The sequence below is a fragment of the Parasteatoda tepidariorum genome, chromosome 6, assembly GCF_982258835.1.
Source record: "Parasteatoda tepidariorum strain Cologne lab strain chromosome 6, Ptep-v5.0, whole genome shotgun sequence".
Classification (NCBI taxonomy): Eukaryota; Metazoa; Arthropoda; class Arachnida; order Araneae; family Theridiidae; genus Parasteatoda; species Parasteatoda tepidariorum.
Window position 1 is genome coordinate 12,035,986 of NC_141760.1, and position 14,862 is coordinate 12,050,847.

A 14,862-nucleotide genomic window follows, 5' to 3' on the forward strand; every position below is an offset into this window, starting at 1 on the left:
AACTACAAGAAACTGCAAATACCTCGGATAAATAGGACATTCCTGATAAGGGAAAGAGAATGGCTCCATCTGTCAGTATCAACTCACCCCCTTTGTTCGGAAGTTTGTAAGTAGGATAGAAGGATTTTGATCTTGAGATGGAACAGGCACCAGTCACCAAATCAGTTTTGTAAGCATACTCTAAAAGTAGAAAAATAAAGAAACGAGATGGATTAGACATGAAGAAGCTTCATTACTAACTTTTAAACATAAAACTTTACTTCCTTTACACACACGTTAATTTCTGCTAAAAGACCTATCTTGCCTTCCAAGTCAGAAATATTGCCTTTTGACAGGATATGTCACTTTTCCCAACATAAATGTCACCTTTTTGTGACAAAAAACTGTCGAAGAGACAATGTATTCCATATAAAAAAATATGGCCTTTTTCGGTAGAGGCATATCGCGTTTGGTTACAGAAACGTTACTTTTTGTAAAAGAAAACATCTCTGTTATAGATTGTATTGTTATAAAATGTATTCTATCCCAGAAACATCGTCTGTAACTGAAGCATTTTCTTTTGTAAAGAAAATCTGTGAGAGAGATAACTCAGAAACATTGCTTTTTGTCGCAGTGGTATATTTCATTCTGTAGCAGAAACGCTACACACTATGATCAAAACCTTATCTTTTGGCATGTGAATTGTAAGGAATTTGATGATTTAGTTGCCAATTTGAGGAGTGGAGAACACTAACGGTCATTGATAAAAGGGAAAGGAAGAAGGGATAGCAGATTGAGGAAGCGTGCCTGTGCGTGGAAAAAGCAAGAATAAATTTAAGAACAGAGCAAAAACGGACATCTTGGAGTACGATGAGATTTCTGTTTTTCTTTAATATGGCTTTAATTTTTTTTCTTCTCATTTATTAGAATTATGCGAATCGTCACCCAACAGCTGTTTTATTTTTAAAGTTGACCCAGGCCGTAAGGTCCAGACAGAAATATTACTACAAATTAATCGAACGTATATAATTCATATTTGTAGAGCCGCGAGGACTTATTGTTTAATTCAAGCAAAAAAACTTATTGTTTAATTCAATTGGAAAAGTTTGCAGAGTTTAAAATATTTACAGGATTTAAAAAAAAAAAGAAAAAAGAAAATGCAAGTAAAAGCAACAAATTTTGTAGGCGTTAATTATGTTGGTTATTACAACTTGCATGTGCTATTAGACGCAATGACAAGTAACTGATTATTTGTAAGCAATTACATAAGACACAACTTTGTTACTTACTGTGCTTCATGTCATAGACGACGTATTCCGGAGATAACACTGATGGTTCTTCGCCGGGTTGAGGTTTGGTGGTATTCCAGGGAGTGTAATAGTATGCTATGTGTTGAGATTCAATGTCAAAAGCCATCTGCAAGAGTAAACTTCTTCGTAAAGCTTGATATATAATGAAACATGCAAATAAAACTATGTAATAGAACACACTTTGATAACTTTTGGTCTAATGATTGGATTTTGGCATATATTAAGATGCAATTTTAATGAATCAAGGAGCTAACTTTAAATATCATAAAATATTTGTCTAGATGAAATATAAAGTTACGAAATCAAACACAAAAGCACACTTTCTCTGATTGAATATGTCTGTTATTCAATGAATTAGCGTTTTTTAATCCTCAAATTACGGGGTCAGCTTCAATTTACAAAATATAGTCCCTATAGTTTAAACGAGAGAATGGTCAAAAGCGTGCTACTAATTTTACCTTCTTAATGTTACTTTGCTATTTTTTAAAGGATTTATTTCATTAATCTTAGTGATCGTAATTAATTTAAAAATTACATATATGAATTCTATATTGTTCATCGAATTCTTTTTGGTTGGAATCTTTTTTAAATGACATTGCTAGCTGTCAAAATGAATTGCAAAAATGCATAATGATTGTTTAGAAATATTAGCTGATTTTAATAAATTATTATTTAAAATTCTTACTGTAAGAGTACTGTAATAGCTCCAGTATTCCATATCTTCGTTTTGGTAGTTTACTTTCCTGTAGATAACCTCAGCCCCGAATTGCAGGTTAGTGTCTCCAAAGTCTGGCAATTCCGGAGAATCTTCCAAGTTTCCTCTCTTGCAACCATAACCCTTTGGAAGCTATTGAACGAGGAAAGATCTTTTTAAAGATGACATACGAAAGTTATTCATAATAATTATAACAAATAGTTTAATTTGCTTCGAAGAATTCTTAGCCCTTCTTAACTATTCTGCGTTATTTTTTTTCAATCATTTTTTTAAATTTTATTTATAATGGCAGATTACATAGACAATAGTAGACAAAACAAGGGATAAACAGAAAAAAGAATGAAAAAATAACAGAGAATAAACCAAATGAACTCAGTTTACAGTATCATCTATAGAATTTAATTTGTATCTAGCCTCCCAATATCTCCCCCAAAGTTTTCCAGCGTTGGGTATAGGGTAACGACTCAAGTGAAGGGTATCCATTTCTTCAATTGCAAAACAATTTTCAAATTGGACTTGGAACAATAGTTATCCGTTACAGGTGTTTTAAAAGGCAGTTATGGTCAATAGCGAGATGAAGGGAAGCAATTAATTTTTTTTACGCCATAAGGGGATGAACAAAACCCCACAGAACCCCATTTTTTGATTATTTCTTTCAATAAGATCCCTCCTAAAAGACTTTCTGAGAGAATGTTTAGCTAGTCTCTTAGCTGATATTTTATTTTATAACCGTCGTTGAACAGCCGACCCAATTTTATGGGTTTACGACTACTAATAAGTAGGTTGAACTCCGACCCACCCCAGGGGGTATACGGAGATAAAAGTAAAATTATTACAATAAAATTTCTTTAAAAACTAAAATTATAGTAAAATTTTGCCAAATGACAGTGATGGTGATCAGTTAAAAGTGGATTAACAATAACATTTGACAATTAAAAACATGTGTTAAAGGCAATGAAACCCAATAACGCCGGTGTAAATGTCGAGAATTAAATGATTATAATAATAAGGAAACAAGAGATAAAAAAAATCTCAAAACTAAAATCAATGAAAGCTAAAAGTCCAAATAGTAAATGTCTAAAAGTAAAAGTCTGACTAGAAGTCTATGAAGTCTAAAATCAAAAGTAGATAAAAATTCAAAATGTAAGGCTAAAAGTTGATTAGTAAAAATTAACGATGACATGCTCTATTGTTGGTTCATGACTGGGGTCAGTTGATCTGGGGCTAGAATGTCCTCGAGGGTTTGTTTAATAATTTGAGTCACAATTTTCCTGCAGGTCAATATAGCGAAGAATTGATGTTACTAATGTTCAACTCCACATGTTAATTGTTACGACTACTAATGTTCAACTCCGCAGCTGTGTAATTTTGAACACAATCCAGAAGACAAGGGAACTCCTGGATTGAGTATTGGGAGAAATTTGCTTCGTGGAGGACTTTTTGATGAGGAGCATTCGCCTCATTGGAAGGCGAACGCTCTATCCCCTGAGCCAAAGCGGCTCCTTAGTTGATATTTGTCATTCATTCCCTTTCACATCTAATTGATCAAAAAATAAATGCCACGGTGCATCAATTTGATTGAAACTAAATTGCTTTAAGCAGCTATACCACACCAATGCTATAAACTAACAAATAGTTATAACTTCAATGTTATAAACGAATTATATGTTTTTGCTGCTTCGAACTGTACTCTTTAATTAAATAATTTTGCATTCATTATATATTTGTAGTTTTCGAAAAGTACATTAAAATCTTTAAAAGTGAGAAGGAGTTAGTTTAGACAATTTTTTCAAATTTGTTAAATTTCTTTCAAAAAAAAATTATTTAATATGTTTCACTCATCCAGTAATTTTTAAGAATCGTTTGGAAAATTATCTGCATTCTGATTTGTATTTGGAATTACAAAGTTTTTTAATTTTTTCATAATAATTGTTTTTAAAATGCTAGTTTTCGCCCTCAATAGCCTTACTACAAGGGGCTAGAATGAACGAAAACAACAAGCTATGGGGCTAGTGAGGCCAATTTTGAAAAATTACTAAATAGTCATTTATTGTAACTCCCAAATGAAATGAATTTCAGTCTAAGATTTATTTTAGAATGGATATTGACATATTTGAGTTAAAATATTATTTTGTAATAGAGCATTTCACTACACTAAAAAAAAACGCTTTGAAAGTAAAACATTACATTTAAAAAACAACATTCAATTGAATTTAAAAGCACAAAATCAGTTTTAAGTTGCATTATTTTTAATAACTTTAATTTTAATTTGACGACGAAATTGTCCAAATGAACAACACAGGAGCAATGTAAACAAGTAACAGAACATGTCCAGTAACAAAGTTGCTAAAGAGCAAAGTGTAGACACTAGCCACACTTAGACTTATATTTGTTAATACCTAATCCTAACTAATTTAAATTATACAGAGAAAAAGTTAATATCAAGAGGTAAAAAACCGCATAATTTATAACACATTATAACTTTTTGTAGAAATTCTGAAAACGAAATATTTTAATAAAAAAAAAGTCACTTTTTCTGCTTTTAAACCTTCTTTTACAAATTTCTACCGAAATATTCATAGAATGTGATTACGTAAATGTACTTGGAAGCGTATACATTTGTTTCCAACCTACGATATCTCACAGAGGAAAATTGGCCAATAAATAGTAAAGTTATTCTTGATGTCCACTATAACCCCCCTCATTATTTTCAATAAAAAGTTTGCATATTATTGTATGTTTTTTTTAAGTTTTCGAACGGTACTTTAAAATTTATTTAAATTGTTGCAGTGTAATGGTTCTTTAAAACTAAACAGAGTTTCTTTTTATACCCAGAATCACATCAGGAATGCGGAATTATTTCTTGCCACAATATAAGTAAGAGAGACGATACTAGTGACCGGGATAGCCTGGTTGGTTGGGCACTGGACTCACGTTCGTGAGAACGGGGTTCGAATCCAGCCGGCCAAAGACACCTCGTGTAGTAAATGGTGACTGGTTCACGTTAAATCTGTCGGGTCACAAAGTTCTTGAAACAATTCTTCAGCAGAAGTCGAATCCTTGGCCACAGATGGCGCCACTGGATAACTAAAACAGTAGCACCCTTTGCCTTAATGGTCTACTACAACAACAACAGACGATTCCCTGTGATTTGAAAAAGAAATAGTCTGAAGTGACACCCGATGTAATAGGTTGCAGTGAGAGGATTTCATTCGGCCGAATCTTTGCCCAGTCTTTCTTTTTATCACCTTATCACCAAAGTTAAGTATAAGAGAAAAAATGGGCGAAGGTTTATCTCATGATTTCTACAAGGGATTGTCTTACTTGGAATGGATAGACGTTCCTCGAGATGAAGGGTTGCAATGTGATGATTTCGTATTGTTGAATTGAAGTTTCTTCTTCCTTTCCGTCCTTCTTGCCTCCAAAATACACCCTCAGGGGTATTCTTTTCAAATCGGTTCCGAGAGGATCCTGTTCATCGTCAGCTGAAAAGAAATTCATCATCAAATGTTAGCAATCAAGTATTACACACACGCACCTGACCATGGCCTATCACCTAGCCCCGTTTTTAAGGGCTCTATCTTTTAACAGCCATGGCAGGAATACCGCAAAACTTTGACTCTGCTCAAAAGACGGCTGTTGTTGTTACGAACATAGCTTGGATTTAAGGAGAAACTATTCATTTGCTTTTTAAAAAATTATTGTATTGAAGCTAATAGAATAAAAAGTATTAAATCATTTGTTGAAATTTTCATTCTCTCCAAAAAAGTAAGAAAATATCTTTTTAGTTCAGTTCGTTGAAAATATGTTTATAAACAAACAAAGAATATGCGTGTTACTGTACTGTCAGAATTTTCTTTCTGAAATTACGGTAAAATAACCGGCAGCATCTGATTAACCGTTTAGTTTATGGTTAGGAACATTTCTTTACTTTTACGGTTTTGAAACCGATTGCAATTGGTGCAGTTAATATCCGAGAATACAAAACTATACGGTTTTGTAACCATCTGTAACTAGCATAGTTTATAAACCATGAAAATAAAAGTTAAACGGACCTTGGATCTCTCGGTTAATAACGGAATTAGTAGGTGTTGCGTCATTTATGTGTGAATGATAGCTCCGTATTCTAATCGTCTTGGGTCACCGATTGTAGCGAGCAGGACATTAGAAATTTTTCATGTTATTGAAGGAATGGAAGAAATATTGTAGTATGAACGCTGAGATTCGAACTTCTGTTCAGTTGACCGATTAGCCCTCTCAGTTGCAGTATGTACTGGCTTCATTCATAATTGTTTTCGTCATGAAAAATAAATTAATAATATTATGCTAATTTCGTTAATTGTAATAATATTTTAAAACCATTTGATTCTTAGTATTATAATTTCTAAAGTAATCGATGATTGATTCTGTCAACTAGTGTGTTTGCTGTTGTCACTTGATTGTTTAGGAAGCAAAAATAATTTTTTTGTTGTTGTGTTGTGTCCAATCCTTCAGGATCTAGCAACAGCTAGATCAAATCCATAAGACCGTGAACTCTAGCAAAGTCAAGCCCCAGATGTGGGCTATCACGGATATCCGCAAAAGCGAGCCCCAAGCAATCGAGGATATGATCTGGGGAGGCCGTCATCAGATGGCACTTGGCGCAAGACTTCGCGGCCGCATTCAAAGGTCATGCACTTTAGGTGCCCACTGATAAGTCTTGAGGCGGCCGTTTGAGCCTGTCTGTCAGCCTCAAGATCCAATGCTCATCCTGGTCTTTTCCTGCAGAACCAGGGATGGGCAGGAGGGGAGAGCCAGACCTGCCGGTCTCTATTTTTCGTCACTGAAAAAATCTCGTGAAAAGTGAGGTCATAGTCGGTAGTTGCCATCTCAGAGCAGCCTCTTTTAGCCAAGATATCCGCAACTTCGTTTCCAGGGACGTGGACATGAGAGGGGATCCACTGAAAGTGGACCTCCCTACGATTTGCAAGAATTTTGAGCATATTGATTATTTGAATGCTTACGAGGTCTTTTACTCGACTCCAGTCCTGTAGATGTTGAATCGAGCTGCGGCTATCTGTGAGAATCCAAATATCGCTAGAGTCAGTGAAGTGGAGGATGGTTTTTAATAATTTTATAACATTGTGTTACTTTAATCGAACAGAAATGTCGACGTTGTTCCAGGCAGGATTTTATTTTCACGAATACTTAGTAGTAATAATATAGTAATACACGAATACTTTAGCGAATATTTAGTAGTTAATGAGAAATTATTAGGTAGTTTGTAGATTATCTAAGTAATTTAAGAAGCAATTTTTGGCACTTTAAGGTAATAAATGTACGTAAACTAGATATTCAGTAGATTAACTAACTTATACAGTGCGCTGAACAAACAGACCATCCTCAATAACTTTTGATTTAATAATCGGATATTTACCTTCTAGGACTCTATCTTAATGGCTTGAGGGGCTAACTTCAGATATGCTAGTGAATAAGTGCCAACGATATTTTAAGTTACGAAATCAGACACAAAAACGTACTTTCTCTGAAAAAAGATGCCTGTTTTTCGACTGATTTAGATTTCTGACCCCCAAAATATAAGGAGTAGCCGGAATCAGGGAAAAAGGATCTCCATTGTTTGGTCAGGAGAGCGTTCCAACTTTTGGACCCCTTAATGCCAATTTTACTTTTTGCGTATATCGCTATATCTCGAGAACTTTTGAACCAAATTGAAAAAATTTGCCCCAAAATTATAAAATTCGTTTATCTAAAGATAATTTTATGGAAATATAACTTTTACATAAATATTCATTATTTTATTTAATAATGGTCGAAAGAATTTTGAATTGTAAGATACACTAATTTTTGCCCCGTTTTAAAGAATATAATTTTGCACAGAAAATTATGTAATATTAGACAAAATCGGTTGAATAGTTTCTGAGAAACTGAATTTCAAAAAGTCAAATATTTAAATCAAAAAGTCAAATATTTAAAACTCGTTTTCTAAGGAACTAGTCGACCGATTTTGCTTCAATTTTGTATTTTGCCTTGTAAAATTCTGTTCTTTAAAACATAAAAATTTATATGCCTTACAATATTTGATATTTTTTCAACCATTATTAAATAAAATAATAAAAAATAATAAATATTTACTAAAAGTTATTTTTTACACGGAATTATCTTCGGATAAACGAATTTTATAAATCTGTGCAAAACTTTTTAAATCCGCTTAAAATGTTCTCGAGATAGAGCAAAAAACGCAAAGAGTAAAATTAATATTATGGGGACCAAACTTTGGAGCGCCCTCCTGACTAACCTATTGGAATCATGTTTCCCAGATTGCGGCTTCCCCCTAAATTTTGGGAGTCAAAAATCTGAGTCCATCAAAAAACAAAGCAATGTTTATTCAGATAAAATACGTTTTTGTGCTTGACTTCGCAACTTATCATCTGCAGCTATTCATTAGCATATTTGAGATCATCCTCTTGAGCCATTTCGATTGAGTACTAGAAAGTGAAAATCCGATCATTAGATCAAAAATTATTCAGGGTAGTTCATTTTTTTTTGCGCACTGTACACTCCGTGGTAACATTTACAATATGGCGTTCTTCATATCTATCTTGTTATGCAATCAAAATATATGATGGAGCTATAGCGTGGCCACGAGTGAGAATAATTCATGCATGACCCAATTTAATGATTAACAAAAGATATTGCTATGAAAACCATTGGGTAGATTCAACCTTCTACGGCTCAAATATCTGAGTACTTTTATCTGTCCAAACGTTAACAAAATGCTGAGTACTAAAATTATGAGACATAATTGAGCAATGCTCATTATCCGCATCCAAAGACCCAAAAATTTGCAAAGAAATTATTAACTTTTAATTTATTTTGCGACATTACACTATGGGCCATGATCTTTGGCCAAAAGTCAAAAACTAAATTTTCATCTGAAATATGTGTAGGTCGTTTTAATATAGCCCAAATTAAGTATTCATAATCATTCCAAATATTATAATTTACTTTTTGGACCGACGAGAGTACAATGTAATGAAAAATATGCTAAAATTCTTTTTTTAAATGTAACTTTCAAATTTTTATTTCAGAAGTATATATAGGAATTTCACCTCACTGTTTCATTTTTATCAGAGTAATTAGTCTGAAATTATAGTACAATTTTTCAATGTGTAGGATTAGTTAATACTCTTGACAAACTTATAGTTTATATCTTATCATTTGACATTTTACAATGTTTGAATCACTTTCGAAACTTAGTTCCAAAAAGTTCCGCGAGGTAATTAGCTAAACTTTTTTTTGTTGTCTTCTTTGATGTTTCTTCGAAAAAGCCTGCCCCATCTTGCCCGTATTGCAAAAGTGGACTAAATGTACCGAAAAACAAAAATTATGTTTTTTTTTCATGTTTTCGCGTTATTTTGTAATATTACTTCGGAAATATATTTGCTTCTCATTTTTAATATAAAATTACAAAAATTATTATATTTTCATTGCTATATTTAATTATTTAAACGTACTATATTACTTTTTTTAGTTTTGCTCACCATATTTCAACTGCCATTTTGTTTTTTTTTGGGTATTTTTAGTGTATTTCAAAACTTTAACTATAAATTCAATTTACCTGCACATAAAAACCCCTAAATAAAAACATCAAAATAAAAACCTCCAAATTTTGAAACAAATTTTATCGAAATACTAATTTTGGCCACGAAATTGGATGCTGGCCCGCTGTGCCTTATTAAAACCGAAGAAAGAGTACAAAGTTCAGTTACAAAAAACTAAGACTTTTTCTTCCTTTTATTGTTAATAAAAATAATACAGTGTAAGCCATTTTCAATAATTTTCTGGTTAGTTTTCGATATTTTTAGTCAAATCTGGCTTCGACTGCAATTGATTTTTAAGCACCTTCTGTTATTAAAATCTTTCCATATTAAGTTTAAAAGCATTTTCGATTCATCTACATGAAAAACATTTTCTACATCTTCCCTCTGTAATGTAATGCACGTCGTTTATATGCTTTTCAGCTTATAGAGCTTTTAAAATGATAGTTTTGAATATATAAACTGTTAAATAAGGGCAAAATAATAATTTAAAACTAGATATCCGTTTTCATGAAATACTCACTCGTGAAATAATAATCAACGTAAGAATTGTCATTTCCACTGCACCTCCTCCAATACTGGGCTTTGAGACCTCTAATAGTGAAATCAGTTTTACCCATGTATGCCTGCAATAAAGGAACAAAATATTCTTTAAGGACTGCTATTTAGCTAATTCACTATTTAAAAAATAAGCGATGCAATTTTTCAGTTCAATGCAATGCAAGGTATCTAGTAAATGTTACAACTAACTTCTATCGGAGATAGGAAACAGCATAAGCAGATAATCCAAAAAATGGTTGGAAAATGTAATCTGCATCTCATTCTATTATGTTAAAAGAAAGAAAAACTACTGATCACTGCAGAGAATGTGGAAAGAACTGTCTTGAAGGCATTAATTAAATGGTATATGATAAGAACTAATTTCATCTGTACAACTATTGTGAAAGACAATAAGCTAAATTTCAAATTTATATAATTAAAAATCAAAGATAAAGTAAATTCTCCATTCAAAATAATAATTATTACATTTATCTTAATGGAATCATATTTAGAAAAGATATTAAATTATGTAATGACTTGTAACCATTATGGAATTATTAAAAAGGTTCATACATCTTACATTCTATTCCTAGTATTTAAAATTTTTACCTAACTGATTTATAAAAACTTCTTTACCCTATAAAAAAAAAATCACAATGAAATAGAAAGTTCGTATTATCTGAAAACTTTAATAATATAGTAAAAACAAGGTCTTTCATTCAAGTAAATATTGAGTTTAATAATAAAAAAATCTGTTTAAAATATGAGTTAAATAAGAACGTCTGGCTGACAAATTTTTTTTCAGATCTGCTCTTTATATTTTAATAAATAGAACTTTAGCGCTTTCAAACAAAAGTGAAACCAGAAGAGATGACGCTTACCGTATCACGTGATAAGTCTTCTGAGCATGCGCGAGACAAGAAGCAGAGTCGTTGCCAATTACCGATATGAAAGACCTTGGCAACATATGGGAAGCAACACATCAACAGATTTTGATCTACGTTGCCGTTGCGATCGGTGGAGACCCAGCTTAAGAATTGCATTGAAAACCCGTGCATGGAAATGTCGTCATTTGTCGCTAGGGGAGCTTCAGTATTATGAACTGTTTCTTCATGTGCCTTTGAGCAAGTAGTTTTATTTATCTGAATAATCTTAATTTTATATTTTTTAATAATTATTGTCTAAAATTACATTCAAATCGGTTCAAGGTTCAATATTAACTATATTAACGTAACATAATGAACTGGACACACACATACACCACCATTTAATCCCAAGCCTATGCCACCCTGAGGGGGCATTTATCGGTTAATGGTTAAGGTTACAAGACAAATAGAAAAAAGAGAAAACATATAAAATAGCATAAAAAAAAAAATTTAAAAAACCCAAATAAACTGAAAAAAATTTTTTTTTTCAATTAGTTAGGGCATTTTGATTAGAAAGTATCCAGTGCTAATGGGTCCATTGTAGTGGAAGTTGGGGTTCATCACTGCATAATTTTGTCATTTTTTTCACGAAAATTACTTTAGGACTTCCTCGTATTCTTCTAGAAAAATAATTAATGAGCTGGACAAGATCGCCAAATCATTAAATTTCGTTAAAACAGTTTTTTCTAACCCTGTTTGAATGAAAATTTCGACAAAAATTTGTATAAAGCGTGACATTCACATGAAATCTAGATTTTATGTTTTCTAATAGTTATTGCAAAACTTTTCTTTCGAATAGACCTAGCTTTAGCCCTTTAAATTAATTGTACTAAACAAAATTTGACTTACAATTATTTTAATTGATTTGCAATCTTATAATTATCTCTTTGATACATATTTGATTTCAAAAGGCATCTATTTTTAATGTTTTTTTTAAATAATTAGAATAATAATATTGTTACAGATGAGTCATATCAATAGTTCGATTATATTATTGCATTTAAATGCTATAAAGTTTTTTTTTGTAAATATACCAGTTTAACCGGTTAGCAGTTTGCAGAACATCGATTTGCCATGGTTCTTTTGCAATTAATTAAAGTGAAAATAACGTACCATTTTATAATTCCTCGATGTACTGTTCCAAACATCTCTTGCAATCTTGAACATGGCGGAAGGTCCGAATGTTCTTTTTTCATCGTCACCTTCAACACTGTACCGCCAATCGATCATGTCTTGACTCTCCATATCGGGTGTATCTGTGGCGTTCTTAAATGTGCATGTTTGTTCTGGTAATAATAAGTTATATTAAAACATAATTTTTATTAAATTGCACAGTGCACTGAATAAAAAACGAAGCATCTACATAACCTTTGATCTCGTTTTAGGATTATCACGTATTAAGGTTTATTCTTAATGGTACTGGGATTTTAACTTTAATGTGCTCGTTAATTTGTGGAGACGATATTTTAAGTTGCAAAATTAATAACAAAACCTACTTTTTTTTCTTCAAAAAACTTTCATTTCTTTCGACAGATTTAGATTTCTGATACTCAAAATAAAGGTCTGAATCTGGGGAATATTGTCTTGGTAGTTTAGTCAGGAGAGCGCTCCAAAGTTTGAACTTCCTTAATGTTAATTTTACTTTTTTGCGTATTTCGCCTTAGCTCGATAACTTTTTAAGCAAATTGAAAAATTTTTGCTCACAATTATAAAATTCATTTATCCAAAGATAATTCTACGCAAAAAGTAACTGTTAATAAATAATTCTTTTAATTATTTTATTTAATAATAGTTTGAAAAAAGTCACAATATAATTTTTTACATTTGTCATTTTACGTAATTAAAATTTTACATTGCAAAATGCAAATTCTGAGCAAGTTTGATTGAATAATTTCTGAGAATTTGAATTTTAAAAATGAGACTTTTTCAAAATTTGATTTCACAGGAGCTATTCAGCCGATTTTGCTATTTAAAGTTTCATTTTCTAAAATGATATAAAAATTGTGTACCCTAATATTCTAATTTTTTGCGATTATTACTAAGTAAAATATTAAAAAAATGTTTTCTCAAAATTAATTTTTATGCAAACATCTTTGGATAAACAAATTTTATAATTGTTTGCAAAAAATTTTCAATTCACCATATTTCTTGAACCATTTGAGATAAACAAAGAATTTTTGAACAAAATTGTAAAATTCGTTTAAAATAATTTATTCGTTGGGTAAAAAATAGATTTTTGTGATTGTTTATTACTCAGTTAAATAATATTGAAAAAATTTTGAAATCATTTCTATACTTCAATATGTAAATTTTCGCTTATGCTAATTTATATGGTAAAATTCTTAGTAGGATAACCAAGGGTTTGCTGAGCTATCTGAAAAAATAAGAACTCTTTTGGCTTTTTTCAATGGATAACATATGTTAAAAATACAAATTTCTTCAATTATTATTTATCTATTTAAGTTTTAAGTCTCTACAATTTATGACAAGCAAAAATGTGAGAAACAAATATATTTTCCCGTTTGGGAAAAGTAGCATGACTTTTCTAACGTTACGAAGTGCTAATAACAAATAAATAAAAAGTAAGTAATACCCGTTATTTCCCATGCTTCATTGGTCTGTGTCCAGTACATATAAGATAAACTTTTCCCTTCTTGATGGGCATCTATTCTGCCTCGTCTCTCAACAAGATCATAATATTCAGTGTAGTAATTGGTTTGTTGCTAGAATTTAAAATTAAATAGATATTACACTATCCATTGTATGTGTGTATTATCCATTGTGTGTATCATAAGAGTCAACAAAAACAAAGGCTAACACAAGCAGTAAATTAGTTTAGAGCTTCGAGATAGAAAAAGCAGACGACATTTTTAGAACTGCTTCAGACTTAAATGGTTGAGGCAGATTTTTGTAAGGAGATATAGTGAACGTGCTGCAATAAAAGATAACGCAACGGTATTGTATGTGGTGATCTCGTAAAGGTATAAGAAAGTAAAGAAGTTGGATCTTATGTAATCGCCTCATGAATTTCTTGATGTTACAATTAATTCTGATGTTATTGTCTGAAATAATAGAATTTGCCATTTTTCCATTTCGTTGGAGCAGGTAATAAAGTCGTTAATACTAAATCATCTGTTGCTTTAAATTTTTTTTATTTATTTATTTACTTTGTAGGTGGCATTATCTTTTATTTAGGTGAATCTTTTATTTTAAGTTCATTCATTAAGTATATTCATAGTTATTACCAAATTGGGAGCTAGAATGAGCGATGATGTTTCATTTATGGCAACCAGAAAAGAGCCTTATCTAGAAGACAAGAGAACTCCTGGATCAAGCTCGGTTTCTAAAACATTTTCAGCAACCACAGTTCTTTAAAATGCACTCTTAGAAAAATTGGTTTAACTTAAAACCAGGTTCCTGAATTTCCCTACATAAAAACATGAACGGAAGACAAGTTACCTATTCTCCAATATTCTAAAATAAATTCGATTATTATGGCAATGGAGTTTCGATGGCTTGAGCAGATTTCCTATTCGATGACCACACGTTTCTCCATGTCTTTAATAAAAGTCGATATGACTAGTATGAGCATTGACATAACATTTTGGAGTCTCCTGCTCTAATTTTTACTGCCGCAGATTGCCCTAGTTCCATTTTAATGGATGACGACCACACAGAGTTCATTTGATCAGTGGTTTTTCTGGAACACTTACTATATTCGCAGTAAAAAATAGCGATCTATGTCTCTAGAACTCAATTTCATGAAATATTGTGCAGTAACGTAATTCACAATA

General features: G+C 31.6%; 1 protein-coding gene across 1 annotated transcript in view; it reads right to left on the reverse strand.

Moving 5' to 3' along the window:
* Positions 1-14,862, reverse strand: part of LOC122271019 (uncharacterized) — a 60,277-nt gene that overhangs the window by 32,750 nt on the left and 12,665 nt on the right. Inside the window, exons 4-10 of the mRNA XM_087165411.1 lie at positions 13,662-13,791; positions 12,182-12,354; positions 10,126-10,228; positions 5,329-5,489; positions 1,975-2,136; positions 1,269-1,395; positions 23-180 (exon numbers count right to left, since the gene is read on the reverse strand). Of these exons, the coding sequence (XP_087021537.1) occupies positions 23-180; positions 1,269-1,395; positions 1,975-2,136; positions 5,329-5,489; positions 10,126-10,228; positions 12,182-12,354; positions 13,662-13,791 (1,014 nt within the window). The remainder of the gene's footprint in view (positions 1-22; positions 181-1,268; positions 1,396-1,974; positions 2,137-5,328; positions 5,490-10,125; positions 10,229-12,181; positions 12,355-13,661; positions 13,792-14,862) is intronic.